The 21,149-nt window shown below is 45.2% G+C and overlaps 1 protein-coding gene across 1 annotated transcript; it reads left to right on the plus strand.

The window, feature by feature from the left end:
- Positions 1-268: 268 nt before the first annotated feature.
- On the plus strand, positions 269-21,108 carry ACO2 (aconitase 2; the record flags this gene model as incomplete). The annotated part of the gene is made up of 18 exons (XM_079549663.1): positions 269-304; positions 4,803-4,945; positions 6,711-6,969; positions 9,193-9,285; positions 10,994-11,152; positions 11,530-11,680; positions 12,981-13,085; positions 13,319-13,410; positions 13,668-13,773; positions 15,038-15,195; positions 15,948-16,021; positions 16,716-16,827; positions 17,020-17,142; positions 17,334-17,489; positions 18,593-18,784; positions 19,659-19,791; positions 20,082-20,203; positions 20,610-21,108. 18 exons carry the CDS (start codon positions 269-271, stop codon positions 20,751-20,753), a joined length of 2,358 nt encoding a protein of 785 aa, XP_079405789.1. The 3' UTR covers positions 20,754-21,108.
- Between the last annotated feature and the right edge of the window lie 41 nt (positions 21,109-21,149).

Raw genomic sequence — 21,149 nt, forward strand, 5'->3', positions numbered from 1 at the left:
GAGAGCGTCTGACAAAGCGGCGCTCCGAGAGGGGACGCCGACCCGTAACCGAGCTCTGCGTACTGCTTCAAACGCAACCCGCCTCGCCGCTCCTTTCAACCCGGGGGACGGCCGTATCCCCGCTCGGGGGTCGCCGCTCTCCCCGCCAGTACCTCCCTGCCAGGACCCGCTCGGCCCCGCCCTTCGGCGCCCCCTCCCACGCGCCGGAGGTCTCAAAAGGACCGACTGACGCCATCGAGGCGCGACTTCATCTTTGTCAGTGCACAAAATGGCGCCGTACTGCGTCCTGGCGGCTCGGCTGCGGGTGAGCGCGGCGGGACGGGTGGGGCCGGGAAAGGCCGGGCGGGGCGGGGGGGGTGAGGTTCGCTACCCGATGGGACGGAGGGCCGAGGAACCGCGGGGCCGCGGCGGAGGCGTGGGGCCGGATCTCCGCCGTCTCCGCGCGTAGGTCAGCGCGTCCCCGGCGCGGCCCGGCGCCCGTTTCCATGGCGATGGCGGGGCCGTACCGGCGGAGGAGGCGCGGCAGCCTCGTGGGCCTCGGTGTCGGGCGGGTACCGCTGCCTCCGGGCACCGCTGGCCCTCAAGGTGAGCGCAAGGTGACCGCGCTCGGGTAGGCCGAGAGATTGTGCCTGGGGCCGCGCTTCCTCCTTCTGCGGGCTTCTCTTAATCTCGTGCCGTTAGCTGCGGCTGCCCTTGGGGGGAGCGCGGCGCTCCGCGCCTCCTGGCTGCCCGGCTCCGGGATTGCCGTCCTTCGTGTCTGGATCCGTGTGTTAGAGGGGCCGTGCAAGACCAGGCAGCCGCATAAATTATCGTTTTTATTATTATTATTTTATTTTCCAAATGGCTTGAACCACGGTTCGTAGTGATCCCCTCCCAGTCTTCTCCATCGTGACCTCTAAAACCCACATCTGCCTGTGCCCATCGCAGGCACTACCATACTAAGTACGTTATCCCATTCACTGTCTAGTCGCTAATAAATGCTTCATTGTTTTTTAAAACCTAGAAGGCAGATAGGATGCCGTTGTCTCTTGTAGTGCTGCTCGCTGTACTGCCCTCAGTAAGCCACGTGGTGAAGCTGGGAGCTCTGACTGCTCCATTTGCCAGCTGTGACCTTGAGGAGGGTGTTCCTGCTCCCAGGGAGCTGCAGCAATAACCTTATCATGGAGTCGTCACGGAATATCTCAGCTTGGAAGGGACACGTAAAGGGTCACTGAGTCCAGTGCTTAGAAAGCACTTTGTGAAGAAGGCATTGAGCATGGAACAGGTTGCCCAGGGTGGTGGGCACAGCACCAAGCTTGTCAGAGTTCAAGAAATATTTGGAGAATGCTCTCACAGACTGGTTCTGATTTTTGGGTGGTGCCACATGGAGCCAGGAGTTGGATTTGATGATCCTTATGGATCCCTTCCCACTCAAGATATTCAGTATATTCTATGGTTCTAACTTGTATTTTATATTACTCTGTTGCTCTCGGTGCATGCCTTAGAAAAGCATTGCTTTTTTAAGTAAATGTTACAGCATGGCATCACTGCAATTATCTCAGTATATTCATCATTGTTAACTAATTGCTACTTCGCACTTTGAACAGAAACAATTACTGATAAAACGAAGGCAAATCTTTTATTAGAATACTGGGTTGGTTCTCCTTTTATGGTGTGTGCAGTCACATCAGATCATCTGAATGTGTAAATATGTGTCAGCACAGCAAATTTTAGTATTCTGGGGGTATTATATGATCAGATTCAAAGTAGGCTTTTTTTCCCTGTGTAAGGGACTGTTTCCCATCGTTGTGGCTGGTTGCTGTTTGCCTTGCTGGTTGCAAGGAAGCAAGTAATAGTTTTTCTCATGTGTAGCAGTTCTAGAGATGTAATGATAAGGTGGCTCATCTTGCCAGCTGCTGTGGTAGTGCCAGCACTGAGTGTGGCATGACATGCTGGTTGTGCTCATCTCTCCTAGATCAGGCTTTTGGAGTTGGAACTGGGTAGGAGGCTTATCTTAGAGAGAAATGAATTGGAATTAGCCCAGTACAGGCTGACAGTCCTATTTATAGTATGGTTCCTGTAAAAGTGCCAGAGGATGGAGGTGTTTTTCATGCTGTTCTGAAAGATGCTTTTGGGAGCCATCTTGTTTCTCAAGCCAAGTTGGCCTAAGGAATGGACAGAAAGAACAGCACTGTGAAACTGACTGAAGAGTCAGGGCTTTGCTGAAGGTCTTGTAGGTACATACAAAAAAGCAATTGCATTTCTGTGAGTTTTGTGTATGTTGGCAAGAAAACTGTTGGCTAGAGTTTAACCCATCTTTGGAATGCTAAATTTGGTTGCTCCTTGAAAGTGGGTCTGGGAAAACAGCTTGCATTTATATGTTGATTATACCTTAGTGCTTTTTTTAGGCTGAATCGTGGTCAACGCTGGAAACTTGGCTAGTGTTCTTAGATCAGGGAGGAGGAGGAGGAGGAGGAGGAAAAATGATATTTTGGGTTTTAGTTAGAATTTCTAGGAGTGCTTTTTGGGATAGGAGAGCATGTGGCAAAGTTTCTAGTCTTTTGACTACAGGCTTTATGCTTACTGGATGCGTCTACCATATTTGATGCCAAAATGTGAGTTTCAAGAATTCAAACTTGCATCTGGACGTTTAGTGCTGTGAGCTAACTGCAAGACAGCTGTTTGTTTTTTTTTCAGATGAGCTTTTAAAGTCCATGTAGATAAGAGTAGGCTTTCGAAGATAATGATACCTTTAGTAAGCTGTCTCTACCTATCCTAGGGGGAGACTTTTTACCTACACATATACAGATAGCCTCAGGAGCCCTGCAGTGGTTTCTTTCTGAGTAAAGGACACTCAGGTACAGGGAAAACAGATTAAATGCCAGGTGAGAAGAGCCTGCTGGGCAGCTGTTTGCTGGGTGCTCAGTCCAGAACCTAATGATGCTGACTATGTACTTCCCATGGCTGTTGTCACTACTCACCAAAAACAAAAAAATACCAAACAAACCCCCTGAAGCACTTCTTGTTTCAGGGAAAAGTGGGAGAAAATGAAACTGGAAACTGCCAGTCTTGTGACTTAATCTTGTAGTTTTATGGAGGTTGCTCATAATGTCTCCGTGGAAACTCCAGCAGATACAGAGAACACAATAGCACTGTCTGAAGGAACAAATTCTCAGCTACAGAACAGAATCACAGAATCACCCGGGTTGGAAGGGACCTCAAGGATCATGTAGTTCCAACCCCCCTGCCTAGCAGGGCCACCAAACATACACATTTAGATCAGGTTGCCCAGGACCCCGTCCAACCTGGCCTTGAACACGTCCAAGGACGGGGCATCCACAACCTCCCTGGGCAGCCCGTTCCAGGGCCTAACCACTCTCCTTGTAAAGAACTTCCCCCTAACATCCAACCTAAAGAACAACTTTTTCAGTGTAGGCACCACCATTAGCAATGTGTTTTTTGCCAGTGCTCATTTCTCTTCTGTATCTGCATCTGGAGCTGAGGTTGGGATCAAACAGAAGTCAGCTACTTTGTATAGCTATTACTGTGATCACCATTTGAATGTGGTGGTATTCTAATGAATACTGCATTTTCCTGAGCCTGCTTTCAGTAAAGTAGTGAAGTGAAGTAAAAAAAGTACTCAGGAACTGAGAAGACACTATCTGACTTTTGTCTGATAGGAAGTGGTGGTTGGTTCTCCAGTGGGAAAATCATCATCTCACGTCTGACATCTGTGATATATTCAGGAAGCTTTAAGCTTAAAGTGCAGCAGGCTGAAATCTGATGAGTGCCTTTCATTTGCCCTTCTGTTACAGCAATTCTCTTCCTTGTACCACCACGTTTATTTCAGATTTACTTGGACCAAAATGGTGCGTGGCTGCTAAAATGCTGCAGATGTGCATTGCTCCTACTGACAGATGTGTATCTAATAGCTTAGGATTGTTTGGTAAGAAAACAACCAACACCCTTATTGCTAGTGTGCTGGCTGCTGTACTCTCTCCTGGATCTCCTTGACTTTTTACTATGGAAAATATTAACAAATGTTATCAAAAAGACAATAAAACAAGAGATTTGGATGAAAATTGGAGACTTTGTCTCTTGGTCTTGATAATTTTAAGCAATGTTTTGAATACTGGTATCAAGAAAGCCATGGGAAAAATATTTACAGGGAGAAATGAAAAGATGTGATCCAAAGGTTTGATTGGAATTTTTGCTAACGCAGAACCAGTGGTTAGTGCTATGATTCTGTGGTGCACAAAGGACCTTTGCTCATTTACGGTCATATACACAATCAGACGTACACAAGGGATGCCAGGTGTGATTCTGGTGTATTTACTAACCTGCACTTTCCGAAATATTGTCAACATAAACTAGAGGATGAATAGAAAAGGCAGAATTCAGATTAAATTGTAAGAGGGGGGAGAACTCTGCACTCCTGTCTTGTGTCTGGTTTCAGGCCTCCAGCAGTGACAACGGAGACGTTCAAAGGATGTTAAGAAATGTATGTGGCAAATCCTTGGAAGTTTTAATGGAGGCTGCCCTCTGACAGCTTTTAAAGCTGTGTGAGAGCCTTTTAACCCTAGCACCGACCTGTCCCTTTGAGGTCAGCTGCTGTAAATGGTGCCACAGTCTTCTCCCATGTTCCAGAGAACTTGTGTAGGGACCTTGCACTGAGATCTTGGTATGTGATGGTGGAACAGAAGGGTATCTGCTTAATCCCATTTGGTGGTGTTTGCTAGCCCAACAGTGTAAACTCAATACCAACGAGTGATTCCAAGTGATACCAGTTCTGGGTTCCAGCACTAACACTCTCCTTTTTCCAGCATGCCCTGAATGATGGGATACGGCGCTATCATGTTGCATCCGTTCTGTGCCAGCGGGCCAAGGTGGCCATGAGCCACTTTGAGCCTAATGAGTACATAAACTATGAAAAGTTGGAGAAGAACATCAACATCGTCCGTAAGAGGTAAGAATGGAGGACTGAAGAGGGAAAGGGGCAGGTCAGTGTGCAGAGTTTAGCTCTGCAGTAATGGGAAAGGAGGGAAAAGCATCCCAGGGCTCTGGCAAAGGGTGTCTTTATTAGGTGGAGCAGCTTTGAGCCATGGCAGTTGCAAATATAGTGAAATATGGGTTGTAATGTCTCCATGTGGCAGTGGGGCACTGTGGGACGGTTGAAGGTTATGATGAAGCACTGACATGTAGAGAACCAGGTCAGTGCAGAGGAGGTGCTAGAAAGGGCTCTGTCCTCTTTTATTAACGCCTTCTTTTTGGAGTATTTGCATTGGCCCTCACACCTTTCTGGGGAAGCAGTGCGTGGGTCGTGGTCATTGTAGGTTAATGCTCCTTTGAGCTTTGACAGCGAATGCTCTCCTGTATTCCACTGTAGGCGTTAGGCACAAAAAGAAGGGCTAGGAATTTGTAATGTGTGTAAACATGGTGACCTTAATCTGCTGATAGAGGCTTGTGTGCCTGCTGAGTTGTCATTCCTGCTCCACTTACCTTGTCAGTGGTTTGTAAAATTGTCCTTTGGTCTTTGCATCCTTTGTTAGATGTGGTAACTCTCATTTCAAGTCATAGCATCTGCCCAATTCCTTCTCACGAGATCTCACCACTGATATAAATATGCTCCTCAACTGAGATAGCCAGTAGAACTCTACAGTACCTAAAGGTTTGTGGTTGTGAAACTCTCCTTACTTGTCCTTATTCTGGTACTTGTGAATTGGGTCTGACCTCTGTCTTGCTTCCTCATTCTCTGGCCTGAAGTCTGACCTTGAAAATTGAGCAGTCACAGAATCACAGGGTTGGAAGGGACCTCAAGGATGATGAATCTCCAACCCCCCTGCCACATGCAGGGCACCAGTCTCCCCATTTAATACTAGACCAGGCTGCCCAGGGCCCCATCCAATCTGGCCTTGAACACCTCCAAGGACGGGGCTCCACAGCTTCTCTGGGCAGCCTGTGGCAGCACCTCACCACTCCCTCTATAAAGAATTTCCCCCTGACGTCCAACCTAAATCTCCCCTCCCTCAACTTAAAACCATTTCCCCTTGTCCTGCTATTACCTACCCTTTCAAAGAATAGATTCCTCTCCTGTTTGTAGGCTCCTTTTAGGTACTGAAAGGCTGCAGTGAGGTCACCCCACAGCCTTCTTTTCTCCAGGCTGAACAAGCTCAGCTCCCTCAGCCTGTCCTCATAGGGGAGGTGCTCCAGTCCCCTGATCATCTTCATGGCTCTCCTCTGGACCCTCTCCAGCAGCTCCCTGTCTTTTTTTATAGTGGGGGCTCCACACTTGGATGCAGTACTCCAGCTGGGGCCTCACAAGAGCAGAGTAGAGGGAGACAATCACCTCACTGTCCCTGCTGGCCACCCCTCTTTTAATGGAGCCCAGGGTACCATTTGCCTTCCTAGCCTCAAGGGCACCCTGCTGGCTCATGTTAAGTTTTTCAAGCATTTCCTATACAGTCATTACTTTACTATATAGAGAGAGTACATAAGAAAGCAAAAGTGACATCAGTCTGCATCCTTTTGAACTTTTTGGGCCGAGCATCTGTTTCAGTGAGCTACCAGTTGATATTTTAATTCTGTAAGATGAGCATGCAGGTGTCTGTATTCACATCTTAGTAGTCTGAGTGGTAAAAGGAAGCAGAGAGCATCTTTATTCAGTTACATCCTTAAAAGGGCAAATGTCAAAGTAGATAACATGCAGGTACAAAATCCCTTTGTCTCCCCAGGCTCGACCGTCCCCTGACCTTATCTGAGAAGATTGTATATGGACACCTGGATGACCCAGCAAAACAGGAGATTGAGAGAGGCAAGACCTATTTGCGCCTAAGGCCTGACCGCGTGGCCATGCAGGATGCCACTGCTCAGATGGCAATGCTACAGTTCATCAGCAGCGGGCTGCCCAAAGTGGCCGTGCCTTCCACCATCCACTGTGATCACCTCATAGAAGCTCAGTCAGGTGGTGAAAAGGATCTTCGAAGAGCCAAGGTGATTAATGCAGAGTCTTAAATTCAGACTGTTTGAAGGCCTCTTTCCACTCCGGGAAGAGATTTTCTTATTTTTTTCTAGAACAGCCATGAAATCAGACATGGTACCAGGTTACCTGTGGTGGTCAGCTCTGTAGGTATGGCAGATGCAGTGAAGAAACTGAGCAGGCAGGACTTTGGGAGTTTTTCAGCTGATTTAAATCATTATATGATTTAAAGAATCCTGAATATGGAAAGAGACTTAATCTGCTAGCAATCATATAGATCATACGTGTTCTGTACAGTGCAAAGATATTTGAAGTAAAGGAATGAGAAAAATAAATTTCAGAGGTTAGAAAAGGAAGACAGGTCATGCTAGGGAGTGTGCTGTTTATGCCATGGCGTGGCAGCATGAAAAACATCCTGAACATGTCTGTATCACATTGATTTACACCCCAAATGGGCAGCAAATAACTACTTCTGTTTCCCAGACCACTTGCATGTGATTAGCCCAACACTTACTGAGACGTGTGCAGCATTTGGGACCAGCAAGGACAGATATAAATGTATCTGTAGGCATGAAGGATATTGTCCTTCATTTGTGAATTCCAGTGTTGTTTGTCCAGCTGCATGTTCACTGAGGTTTTGTGTTGTGTTTTTGTTTTTTGTTTTTTTTTTTTAACTTTCTCCTTCACTTTTTAACTGCTTATTCCTCCTTAGAGGTTTCTGTCAAATACAGATGCACACACCTCTGTTCCACATACCACAGCAAATCTGCCACGGAAGGACATCCTGTTAGTATAGCAGGGAGATGGAGGAAGCCCCCAAGTGGGCATAGTGTGAGTCCATTGCCATAGCTAGAAGGATCTGTGACTTGGATCCTGGTACCAAAACAGAAGAACCTGTCTAGCCCTTTGTGGGTGTCCAGATGGATTTGATGGATTTTAAGATTGTTGTCTGTATCTGTTCTCAGAAACTCCTGATGTTGAAGTAACTGCTTTTTTTTTTTTCTTTCTTCCTTCAGCCTAGAGTAAACTAACTTACGCTGCCTAGGAGTGAATTAAGGGAGTTCTTGCTCTACGGTTTGCCTTAGGCTAAAGTTGTGAGGTTAAGAATTTGGAACCTTACTAAATAAGGAGGAGAAAAGAAGCTGTCTTTCTCTCTCCCTTATTCCTGTATTCGTTCTTTGTAGTGCCTGTGGTATTCTGCTGCTGAGCTGAGTCCCTCCTCTGCCAGCCACTCTGAGCAGACCAAGTAAAGGTCTTGCCTTTTTCTGACTGTGTTCTGCTTCTGAAGCTGCCAGTTGGCATGCTGTGAATGCTGGCAGACCGGAGGGTGGTTTGAATCTGCTCCTGGCTCATCGTACTTTACTGGGGGAGAGATGTACAAACAGAGTAAAGTGACCTGACTCCCCATGGAAAGCAGGGCTTAAAGAACTGTTGCTGCCTCATGGGAAACTTCAGCAAGTGTGTGCTGAGATAGTTCTTCTATTATCCTAGTTTCCTCTTTATTCTGAAGCATAGCTGCCTGAGAACAATCTTCACGAAACTCTTCTGCTAGCGCTTATCTTATCTACTTTGCCACTCTTCTGCCAGGAGTTATCAGAACATGCGTACCGTTGTACTTCCTTGGCAACCGTGGTTATTCTCACAAGCAGTTTTCACGGTGTGACCTCTGCAAGTAATGGTGGTAGTGCAGCAAGAAAGGCAGCATTGTGTGAGTCTTTAGCAGGCGACTGAACAGAATGAGAAATGACACCCACCAACTCCTCTGGCAGTGAGCAACTTTCAATTTTATTTCTTCATCCGTAAAAGTAAAGCCAAAGTGCTAATCTGAGAGATGAGAAATGTCTGCAAAGCATGTGTGGAACAAAGGAGACAGCTGGCAGAAAAGGAAGGAGGGGTCAGAAGAAGTGAAAATGGGTTAGAGTACCTTGTGAGAATACAAGAAATAACCAGAGCATTCTCAAATACCTTGTTGGCAGGTACTGGAATTGAAACTAAAAAAGATGTATTAGTGGAGTTACAAGTGGGATGAAATTGAGTGAAATTAAGTGGCCTGTGATGACAGACTGGCACTGATCCCTTTTGGTTTTGGGAGTGATGTGCACCTCCTGGTTCCACATCATGGTTCCAAAACCATGGAACAATCTGTGGACAGGCTTGAGTAGAAGGGAATGTGTTCAAACTTGTGCTCTGTGGAAGAACGTGCGTTATTAATATTGTGTGTTTCCCTGTGTGACTAGGACATAAATCAGGAAGTGTACAACTTTCTATCGACGGCTGGTGCCAAGTATGGAGTGGGATTCTGGAAACCTGGATCAGGAATCATTCACCAGGTAATGTATGTATTTGCAGACCTGGAACACCCTGTGACTCTTTTACCTCGTGGTGAAGGGGGGGGCACAAACCCTTAGAAATCTCACCAGTTCAGAGGAGCAGCTCTCTTTGGGGCAAGAGAGTTTTCTTGCTTTCTCTCTTTCAGTTATCTCGATGACAGTGTTTTTATTTAGAGGTTATTTTTGTCAAACTGTAACCTGATGCGTGATTATGGAGTGCCAGCAGCAGGCCACGTGAATCAGAGAATCTGTACTGTTTTGGTGCTGGCTCATTTTGATATGGTTGGACAGTAAAGTGGTGCCATGAAGTGGCTACATAAGGCTAATATGCATTCCTTTTAATGTTAAGAAAAGAGGCTTTAGGAATGCACTTTTTGGGGGGTTATTTTATATACATTTTGTTCTATAGTAAACCAAGAAAGTGTATGAGGACACCAACTAGAGCAGCTGACTTTTAGTACTCAACAGCACCACATAGCTAATTGCTGTCTGAACTGGATAAAATACAGAACAGATTTCAGGTAGTTTTCAGGTCTGAGATTATCTTGTTATGGCAGTTGCACCTCAAAAGAAGATGACCATCCCAAGATAACTTATCACATAATGAGGCTTTTTGACTTTTAAAATCAATACCTCTAGCCAGATTTCCCGGACTTGGTCTGTTGATTCCCCCTGTGTGTCTACTAGACATTTTACATTGCTACTGAGTGCAGGTAGGAAGAATTGAAGTGCAACACATGCAAAAGGAATGGAGGGGGGTATGGATGACTGCTGTTAAACATTCTCTCAGCAGGAAGCTTGTGACCACACGCAGTCAAGAGCACTCTGCTCTTAGCTATGGAATGACTTACTTTAACTTGGTGTGACACAGCAGAGGAAGGAAATAGAACAGGTGAACTCTCCAAAAGCTTGTGGGAACACTTCAGGTTACTTCTGCTCTGAAACAACTCATAATGTTTGTTGTGTGGCAACATAGCTGCCTACTGTTGTTGCCAGCTTTCTTGTGATTCACTTTCTCTGGTTGGAGAAAACCAGACATGCTTTATAGCTTCAGAATCCAGCTCTGGCAAAGTGAGGCCTTGGAAGTGACTCTCTTGTACATTTATGTAAATCTGGAAATATTAGAGGCATAGTTTTAGCTTTCTTTATAAAGGGCTTGTTGAGTTCTGCCAAGGCTGTTCTGGGTCAGCAGTGAGGGAAATGCAGCCTCCTGGTATATTTGTCAGTTATTCCTCCATGTGATTGGGCTTTGGCCTGCAGCATGGGTTGGAGGGGCCAGTTGGTATTCTACTGCTGTGGGACCATAAAGTCTGCAAAAGATCTTGCTGGCACTGGACAGCTGAATTGGCTCGTTCAGCAGTTGAGTCAAGGGGTTGGAGGCTGAGGAACAGATCCCTAAACTCCAACAAAGGTTACTGGAAAGAAGTCATCTTCCAGTGGAAAAAGGAACATCACAGTTTAAGTTTTTGTATTATCTTGGGATGAGCAAGGACCCTTGGGCCAAGACCTGGTACCTTGTTCTGTCATTCCTCTGAAAGGAATTTGAAATACAGCTGAACTTACAATCCAAAGCAAATTAAATTATTTTCTTGCTACTGAAATCTGCAAATAAAAACTAATCTAGATTCTTGTTTTTGTTGTTTTCCTTGGTGTCTCCCCCCTCCTTTCCCACCAAACAAGCAAGCAAACAATCCATTTTTATTTTCAGATCATTCTGGAGAACTACTCCTACCCTGGGGTTATGTTGATTGGCACAGACTCACACACCCCCAACGGAGGTGGCTTGGGGGGAATCTGCATCGGAGTGGGTGGAGCTGACGCTGTAGATGTCATGGCAGGAATCCCTTGGGAGCTCAAATGCCCAAAGGTAGGAGCAAAAGGAATACTAATCCTCTATGTGGCAGGTGAGATTTAAGATACATAAGAAACATATGTTAGGCATTATGTACAATTAATGGTTTAATTTGTAATCCTACATCGGTTCAAACAGCTGGTCTGTGATTCATTGGTAGCTCTGAGTTTCCATTTCCAGCCTTTTTATTCAAAGATTGAGAAAAGTAGGCAAGTAGTGATCTCCCTTCAGTTGGCCCTGTCATTGTGCATGTGTTGTGGTATTTCAGGATTTTTCACCCTTTCGGTGTTGTGACTACCCACGTTCTGAGGAGTATGAGGAATTATTTTGGCTACTGAAGGGAAATGATGACAGTATAATATATATATATATATATATTTAATGTTACTCAGGTTATTGGTGTAAAACTAACTGGCAAGCTTTCTGGCTGGAGTTCTCCTAAAGATGTGATCCTGAAAGTGGCTGGCATCCTCACTGTTAAGGGTGGAACAGGTGCCATCATTGAATACCACGGGCCTGGTGTGGATTCCATCTCTTGCACTGGTAAGACAGCAGGAATCTCTTATCTGGAGCTGAGTGTTGGTGGTGGATGTTGTTGTTTGCAGAGGTTGGGAAGGGAATCATACAGAAAGTGTTACATACTCCCTCTTAGCCAGGCTGAGTGATTAGTACACTGCAAACTGTCAGTCTGTTTCTCTGCAAAGTGGCAGGGGTGCGGGTGACGTAACGAGGTAGCACCCCTCTGTGCAAAAATGGCTTCTTTCCATTGAATCTTGTTGTGAAACACTGAACAGTTAACTATGAAGAATCCTGTAAGATGGTGTTGTCAGGATGTGAGTAAGGATGGAGGTATTGTGCTGTATGCTTGGAGGATAAAGATGTCTGGATTGGTAAGGAAGACATTTTCAATTCAGCCTAAAATAAGCTGTGGACAGAAAGGGAACGTTTGTGATATCTGCTAAAGAAAAACTTCTCCAAAAAGCAGAGCAGAGGGAAGACCAGAAAGTAGTAGTTTAACTTGGAGTCTAGTTGACTGTGGGTCTTGGGTGCTGAACTGGGATGAGCAGGTATTACAGTTGTCTGTTGTGATACCTGTCAGGACAGAAGTATGGGAGTTGTCACTTCCTTTGGCTAAAATGCAGCCTTCAAGCTGGACTTCTCCTCTCTGTTCATATGACTTGGCTACAATTTGGATAGCTTGGTTTTTATAAACTGAGAGCGATTTAAGATTTTTCTTCTCTTGAATCAGCTGGAGCTGAACTGTGCTATCTGCTTCTAGCCCCCTAAATATAAAACGGCATCTCGTTTTCTCAGCATGGCTTCATGCTGTGTCCTTGAAAGGCACTGGGTGGTCCTAGTGCCACGAGGAAATGGTTTTTTTTATTGTACTCAATCACCAGAAGCTTTTACTCGACTCATCAAATTTCTCATATAGATAAATGCATTCTGGCTCTTCCAGTAAAGATAAATTAGATGCTAAGGAGAGACCGGACACTCATTGTGGGTAGCAGAGACGCTGCTCGTTGCTGTAAGCATATCCCCATCAGTGCAGATGGGGAGGAGTCCATATTAGACCTTCCAGAATCAAGAACTGCTATGGCTTTCAACTCCTTCCTTGTAGCAAAGTCTGGTCGCAGACATAATATTGATCAGAAACATTAGGGACTGAACCAGCCATTATGTAGACAGTGCATCCTGTCTGCGGTGCAGTTACATTTTTATGCCTAATGAACCTGATCTCTCTTGGCTTTGCTATCTTTTCTGTGGTTTGACCTTTGAGGAATTGGATGGTCTTGGACTTGGATCATTGACCTCATGACCTTTTCTCTTGTTCTTCTTCTAGGAATGGCAACAATCTGTAATATGGGGGCTGAAATTGGAGCTACCACCTCAGTCTTCCCTTACAACACACGGATGAAGAAATACCTGGGCAAGACTGGGCGAGCTGGTAAGAGCTTGAGGGTTGAAGTAGGTAGAAGTGTGGAGAGAAGGTGAATTCTGGGAGCAGCATCTTCCTGCAGTTTTGTCTGCTGTTAACTTCTGACCTTGCATGTAAAAGAATGGGGTCTATAGATGAAGTGCCTGGGGAGATATCTTGCAGACCCTGTGTTCAGTTGTTCCAGTCTTCTTTTCCCTTGTATTTGTTGCAGTTATTCAGATCTCCCTTCTTTCTTATTCCAGACATAGCTGCACTGGCAGATGAGTTCCAGCAATACTTGGTGCCAGATGCTGGTTGTCAGTACGACCAGGTGATAGAAATCAACCTCAGTGAGGTAAGGCTTTCTTCCTGCTTGCCATCATGGATGTGATGTGACTGTTTGTGTGAATGAGGACTGTACTGGGAGTTGAGTGCAACACCCCAGGCTATCCTAGAATGACACTCAGGTCTGCTCCACTGACAACTCAGTAGTTTGTGTAGGTGAATCCTAAACAGCTTCTGCATGAAGCTATGAAAGGAATTTATTTGCTGCTGACTGAGGGTTTTTTTGTTGGCTACTGTAATTTCTGACTTTGTCACTATTTCTTAAAGCTGAAGCCACATATCAATGGACCTTTCACACCAGACCTGGCGCACCCTGTGTCAGATGTTGGTACTGTGGCAGAAAAGGAGGGCTGGCCTGTTGATATCAGAGTTGGTGGGTAGTATTCGTTCTTTCATCTACATCTTTGTGGCATGAATGTTGCTGTTTTGGAATAAGTGGTTCACCGTGTAGCTTGAGGTCCAGTCCCTTAATTACTGCTCCTTTGATTTTTGGGTCAGTGTCATTTCTTCATAGGTGTATGAACTTTCTGGGAAGTGTAGTCTCTTCTCATCCTGTACGTGTGGCCTAAATCTGGGATGGCTGGAGAGATTTTAATCTCAAGAAGCAGGCAAGTTCTTCCCCTTGTTGGGAACTTTGAAATACTTGGGTAGACAGTAGTGTTACTTGTTGAATAACACTTCTGGTCAAATTCATGCAATAGGCTTGAACAAAGATCTGTCAGGAGCAGGATTGTGAGTTCTCCCTGCAGATGGCTGTTGAGCTCTCAGGACCTAGGAAAGTTAATACTTGTCCTAAAGAGCAGGCTTGGATACCTGCACACGTTTGTAGGACTGTAGCCCATTGGCTGGCTTCTCTTGGGTTGTTCCAGGTGGGAATGAAAAGAATGCAAATACATTGTAAAGGCCACACTGCAGGTGGGAAACTTGTTATTCACTGCTGTTACAAATAACTTGAAGTAACTTGAAGTTACTCTTTACTGGTTAGCACTAGAGTACTGTCACACAGCACAGTGTGTCCTGCTGTGGTGTTTGTACCGTAACAAAGGATGCTTTATCCAAGGACTACAGAATGTCTGTACCAAAACTGAATGGTACCTCGGGGTCTAGCCAAGAAAACAGGTGAGCTAGTTGGGTGTGTAAATTTCTCAGAAGGAAAAAATATGTCAGTGGGTTCTTTGGCTAGCAAAAAAAAAAAAGTGTATGCTGAGACAGCTGGGAAACTTGAAATTCAATTTGAATAGTGAGGCACCCACTTTTTAAATTATTTCTTCAGTTCCTTTTCATCTTGATTTGTAGCCCTTTTTTGTATCTCTGGATGAATACCTGAGTACTTCTCTGTAGTAATCTGCCTAACCAAAGTGCAAGTAGGTGCCACTCAGACCTTGTAAAACAATAACTAGACTAGTGGCCAGGTAGTGTGTTCTGACATAGCACCTCCACAACCTGACAAAAGGATTGCTTGTGACCACAGGATCTTGCTGGGAGGTTTGGCAGTATTAGCACCTGAAATTGTCTCAGATTCCTTGTTGGTGGAATAGGTTGTCCCTTATTTTCTGCTGAGAGGTGATCAGGGAGGAGCATTCTGGAACCATGGCTGCAGTAACCACCTTCCTGTCTCTCTCTGTCAAACCCCATAGGCCTGATTGGCAGCTGCACCAACTCCAGCTATGAGGATATGGGACGCTCTGCAGCAGTGGCAAAGCAGGCACTGGCACATGGGTTGAAGTGCAAGTCAAAGTTCACAATCACACCAGGCTCAGAGCAGATCCGTGCCACCATTGAAAGGGATGGTTACGTGAGTATGACCACTCTGTACACTTCCAAACAATACATGCTCAGCTTTTCCAGACAATGCTCAGGAGTCTGCAGTGGCTAATGGAAGCCTCTGAAACTTCGTCTTTGCTTATCACTAGAGGTACAATTACTAATCTAGTAACCAGCCTTGTGCTGCTGTGGCCCAAGGTCCTGACATTACCTAGACAGTGTTTTCACTGCATATGTTGATCTTTTTTCTCATTTAAGAACAGTTTGGCATGGGGAGAAAAATATAACAATTTGTTAATTGGTTCTTATAATTAGTAAATGTTGGATGCTGTCACAGCTTGGGAACCAACTACATGAGTCCTTACATGGGCTTCTTCAAAAGCTGCCCTCTTGATTGAATCCTGTTCTGAATGCACTGAGTAGGCACATTCTTGCCTGCACTTTTACCTAATCAACCCTTATGCTGACAGGAATTGTGCAGAAAATTAATCAGACCAGCTGCTGCTCTCAGTCAAATATCTGAGTAACTGAATTGTTCCATTTAAAATAGGTAGAATTGGAAACTCGATGGTAAAATCTTTCTTTGCTTTTGTGAGTGTTAACTTAGAGTTTACTGGGATCAAACCCCACACATTGATAAAAGAGTCTCAAAACTTGGGGGTGAAACAAGGAGAGAAATGTTCTTGGGTAGGTGCTTTGTGAGTGTCCTCTTTTTCTGAATGAGCAACACCAGAAATGTATTCTGGGCTTCTTACTAGTAATGAAATTGTTGTCTGTCCCCAGGCACAAATCCTGCGAGATGTTGGAGGACTGATTCTTGCCAATGCTTGTGGGCCATGCATCGGCCAGTGGGACAGGTAAAGGGAAAGTGGGACCTCTCTCTAGTTTTGTATTTTGAAGCACTTGGAGTACTCTGTGAAGCCAAATTTGATTGTAAATTCCACACACTAGGAATTAAGCACACCCTAGCCATTGGATGCAGCTGTGTGATGTGCTGTGGAGGAGGAGAAATGAAAGACTGCAGATTTAAGCTGAGCCTTTAGACGAATGAAGCTGCAAAAAGACCACATGTGTGGCCACATCTTTAGGTTTCTGGTAGCAGACAAAAACGGAGAGAGAGATTAGTCATCTTTGAGAAGATGGGCTGGAGTTTGTTTGGTTCTTTTAAAATAGGATAAGCTATTGGTCTGGCTTCAATCATTGGAGTGGCAGGGAGGAAAATTCCTGATAAGAGCAATGGGAGACACATGCTTTGTCCTTGCTAATGGTGAGGTGTCCAAAGGTACATACTCTAGTAGATAATTGTTCAGACAGTTTAACAGTGCACAACATGGTCTATGAAAACTACTCTGGGAATCAGTGTCTGACTTGGCTTTTCACTGTTCTTGGTTTTGAGTCTGTACTTACGGGAGGAAAACATGTCTGGGCACTAATTAACATTTCCCAAAGTCAGTGACTGATACCAAAGTCAAGACAGGGGATTTTAACAGCAAGACATCTAGAAGTAATATTCCTTTTGGATCTGAGGAATGTGTTTCCTTCTTTTTACAGGAAGGACATAAAGAAGGGAGAGAAAAACACAATAGTTACATCTTACAACCGGAATTTCACAGGTCGCAATGATGCCAACCCAGAGACTCACGCGTTTGTGACCTCCCCAGAGGTAAGAGACAGCCACAGGCAGCCCGTGGGATAGTTCAGTGTCTTGGGAGCTCATTCTGCCCCCTTAAGAAGGAGACAGTGTAGTTTGGTGTGTAGTTATGAGAGCTTTCTGACTGCTGTCTTTTAGGCATAGGATTTTCAAGTGAAGAGATGAGAGGAAGACTATGTGTTTAAATTGTCATTTTTCTTTCAGATTGTCACAGCCCTGTCCATTGCTGGCACTCTGAAATTTAACCCTGAGACAGATTTCCTGACAGGAGCAGATGGGAAGAAGTTTAAACTAGAAGCACCTGATGCGGATGAGCTGCCTAGGCTGGTAACTGCTTGGTCTGGGGAGGGAAGCCCTGTCACTGTTTGTTCTTTATGTATAGTAGGGGAGCTTCCCTCTTTGCATTGCCCTCTTCTTAATGTTAAGGCTTAGTTGGTGCAGTTGCCATTATTGTCTTGTTCTCCCCAAGTGATGTTAGGGTTGGCTGAGACTGATGTTTTTCCTTTTGTTTTTGGAAGGATTTTGACCCAGGCCAGGACACATATCAGTACCCTCCCAAGGACGGCAGTGGGCAGCATGTGGATGTGAGCCCTACCAGCCAGCGCCTCCAGCTTCTTGAGCCCTTTGATAAGTGGGATGGCAAGGATCTAGAAGACATGCTGATCCTCATCAAGGTCAGGAGCAAAGAGGAGAACACCAGCTATGGCAGGGCTGCTGAGCAGGGATTTGTACATCTGTTACTACAGAAGCTTTTGGTGTGCCTTGAGTGTCTGAGATTCTTCCCTTACAGTTGCATTATTATGGGAAGTGAAACAAGGGTCTTCCTTCTCTTGTGTTGATGTTTCCTTCCAATACTACATTTAATGTAACTAAGAGACTTTTCTGCTCGGGGCTAGTTAGCTGATATTGTGAAAAACAACATGTGATCCCACCCATACCATGCAGTCTGGAGAATTTTTCCCAGTTATAACCATTCATCATCATCTTTATAACCTGACAGTTTTTAGAGGTATTTTCTCTGAAACTAGGTTCTTAGAATCTTGTCATCCATCAGTAGTTGTGTTGTTTTACAGAAAGAGAAGCTCTTATTTCGTAATAATTAAACATTACATTTCAGTCTACTAAGGAAGACAAAGAGTTTCTCCTCCCTCTCTGTGGTGAGTTCACAAAGTAAGAGTTTCAGTTAGCACAGTGATAGGTGCAGAAATACAGCCCCTTAGGAATTGTCCTGCAGGAGCATTGTTGGTTCTCAGTGGCAGAGCTTCAGGTATTCCCAAGAGCCATGATTCCATGCTGAGCTGGTGCTTGTTTGACACATACAATTCCTTTGGAAACACTGTGAACTACCAGTAGGAAAGCTGTTCTCTCTGTTGGGAATTCTGTTGCAACAGGCTGAGAAGGCCTTGTACAGACTGGAAACTCAGAGGGGAACACTTGGTGTCCTGCTGAGCTTTTCCAGCAGAGAGTCTGAGCTGTAACAGGAAGAACTTAATTGTTTTTGCTATTTGAACACGCTGCTGAGGGAAGTGAGAACATGGCACAAGATGTTGTGGCTAACCTCATTTTTATACATTTTCCCCTTTGGGATGGAGATCTTGTTTCTAATCAAAGCATGCAAAAGGACCACTGCATTCTGCCTTGGTGCGCCTTGATTGTATAACAGATGCAATTGTCTTGGGTTTGTGCTTTTAAAAAGAGAGGTGAAGATTCTTCAGAATAAAAAGTGTGAGGAAGCATCAGTAATCCTAATACATCCATCTCTTCTACCACCCCTTAGGTAAAAGGGAAATGCACCACTGATCATATTTCTGCTGCTGGACCGTGGCTCAAATTCCGTGGCCATTTGGACAACATCTCCAACAACCTGCTCATCGGCGCTATCAACATTGAAAATGGCAAAGCCAACTCTGTGAGGAATGCACTAACGCAGGAGTTTGGGCCTGTCCCAGACACGGCCCGTTACTATAAGGTGGGACTTCGTCTTGGTGCATCTGTTTTAAGAGGATGCTTGCACTGTGTGTTCTGCCAACAGCAAGGACCTTGCCCTACTGCTCAAGTAACAGCAGTTGTGAATTGACTCAGTGTTCAAGATTTTTCTTGGACTTATTCTGTTTGTGGCAGTTCTTGTAGGAGGTTCTTTCCCTGCCTGCTGTGAGGCTGAGGGAGGAGGATCTTGTGATCCAGAGGGGACCAGAAACCCTAGATGAAGGGGAGGATGAAAGGGGAAGAACGCTTCTAGGCACTTGCAATATACAGGTGTTTGTGTCACCTGTAAAAAGTTGTGACTGCAACTAAATCCCACCTTCCTATCTAAGCAGATGGACCTCAGTTATATGTAAAGCTAAAGAATTAACCCCTGACTAGTCTAACAGTGAAATAAATATCTTGACCCCTTTGTTCTTTAAAACTTGGATTGGATCTTCAAGAAATGGCCTTTCACTCTCTGAACGGCTTGGCAGTGATCTCAAGTGAGATCCTCTGGTAGACTGAAGTTCAAGCTGGAAGTATGACTTCCAGAAAGTAGAGCAGGGATCACTGCCAGTGTGAGTGCTGCCACAGCACAAGACTGTAAAGAAACGTGGCGACAAGGATTTGCTCCGGATCCCAAAAGCAATCCTCTTCAGTCCATGTTAGCCAAGGACAGCAATGCCTAACTGCTCTGAAGCTCTTAATTCCTCTATTTCTGTCCTTCCTTAGAACCAAAGAGAGCCTTCTGGTAGAACGTATTATAGCGCTGCAATGTTAGTAGTGTTGCACTGAAATTAGATGTTTTGGTGATGTACTTACTGTAAATTCCTCATTTGAGTGGGTGCAGAATTCTAAATCTTTTTCTTGTATCACAGAAAATGGGTGTCAAATGGGCGGTTATTGGGGATGAAAACTATGGTGAGGGATCAAGCCGAGAGCATGCAGCCTTGGAGCCACGCCACTTAGGGGGCAGGGTCATCATCACCAAGAGCTTTGCCAGGATCCACGGTAAGCTGCACTTCCCCTGTAATGTATGTAAACAGGATGTTTGCTTTGGGTAGAAGAGATGTTTACCTTGCCTCAGGGCTCAATGCCTATGGAAAGGAACTCTATCTGCTGACAAATTGCATGGTCTCGTGTCAGGAATGCTGTTATGTATCTAGTTAGATAAGGCACAAACAGTGGATATGCTCATTTTATTCCTGGGTTAGTAATTACTGTTGAACTCCTACTTGGAGAAGCACTGAGCAGCCACTGATCCCCTGCAGTGAGTTGATTCAGTGGTTTGTTCTCTGCAGAAACCAACCTGAAGAAGCAAGGTCTGCTGCCTCTTACTTTTGCGGATCCAGCAGACTACAACAAGATTCATCCTGTGGACAAGCTGAGCATCGTGGGGCTGGCAGACTTTGCTCCTGGAAAGGTACCTGCTTATCCTGTCATTGCACTTGGGGTCAAGGATGAGCCACTAGTGGAGAACTGTGGAGCTGGGTGCTAGGGCCTGAGGCAGCACAGGCAGCAATGGCCCCGCAACCTTCCAGTCAGAGGGAATGCTGCACACCAGCAGTGGGGCCTAGAGAGCTGGGGGGAATCAGATCACATTACCCTGACCTGTTATGAGAAACCCTCTAAGGTATTTTCAGTTCAGACTCGTTGCCTTAGGCAGGAGAGCTCCCTAGAAGGAACTCCAGCCACACTTCTGTGTGCTGGTCAAGACCACCACTGTTTTCAGCTCCTTAGAAACATGCAGGGATTTTCCTGTGAGAAGCCTGAGCTAACTGACTCCTTTGAAAAAGAAGGGGGAAAATAAGAACCGTCTTTTCCTTTAGCCTCTGAAATGCATCATCAAGCATCCCAATGGGAGCCAAGAAACAATCATGTTGAACCACACCTTCAACGAGTCGCAGATTGAGTGGTTCCAGGCTGGCAGTGCCCTGAACAGAATGAAGGAGCTGCAACAGAAATCAAGCTAAGTGCGCACAATGCCCCCAGTGCACTGGACTCGATTCAGCTCGGCATTTTCATGAAAGTGCAATTCCATGCCTACTGTTGGAATAAACGTCTGATCAAATGTAACCATAGCTTCCTTTTTGTTACGGCACTTCCTCTTCGCTGACACTATGAAAAGGGAGTGCAGCTAGGCTTACTTTTCTCTTTTAAATTCCCCACTCCCTTTTTCTATTTTGGCTCAATTTCAGTTGTCCCACAGTTATTTATATTTGGAAATAACCAGCTAAAGTGGGTTTGTCTGTCAGTTGGTTGTTTTTTTTTTTTTTGCCCATTCACTTTACTGATGGCTAAAGACTTAAAGTGGAAATAAAGACTGTGACCATCTCTTCTGCTTTGTGTTATTGTATTCATAATCCTGC

This window comes from Tetrao urogallus, assembly GCF_951394365.1.
Source record: "Tetrao urogallus genome assembly, chromosome: 1".
Lineage (NCBI taxonomy): Eukaryota > Metazoa > Chordata > Aves > Galliformes > Phasianidae > Tetrao > Tetrao urogallus.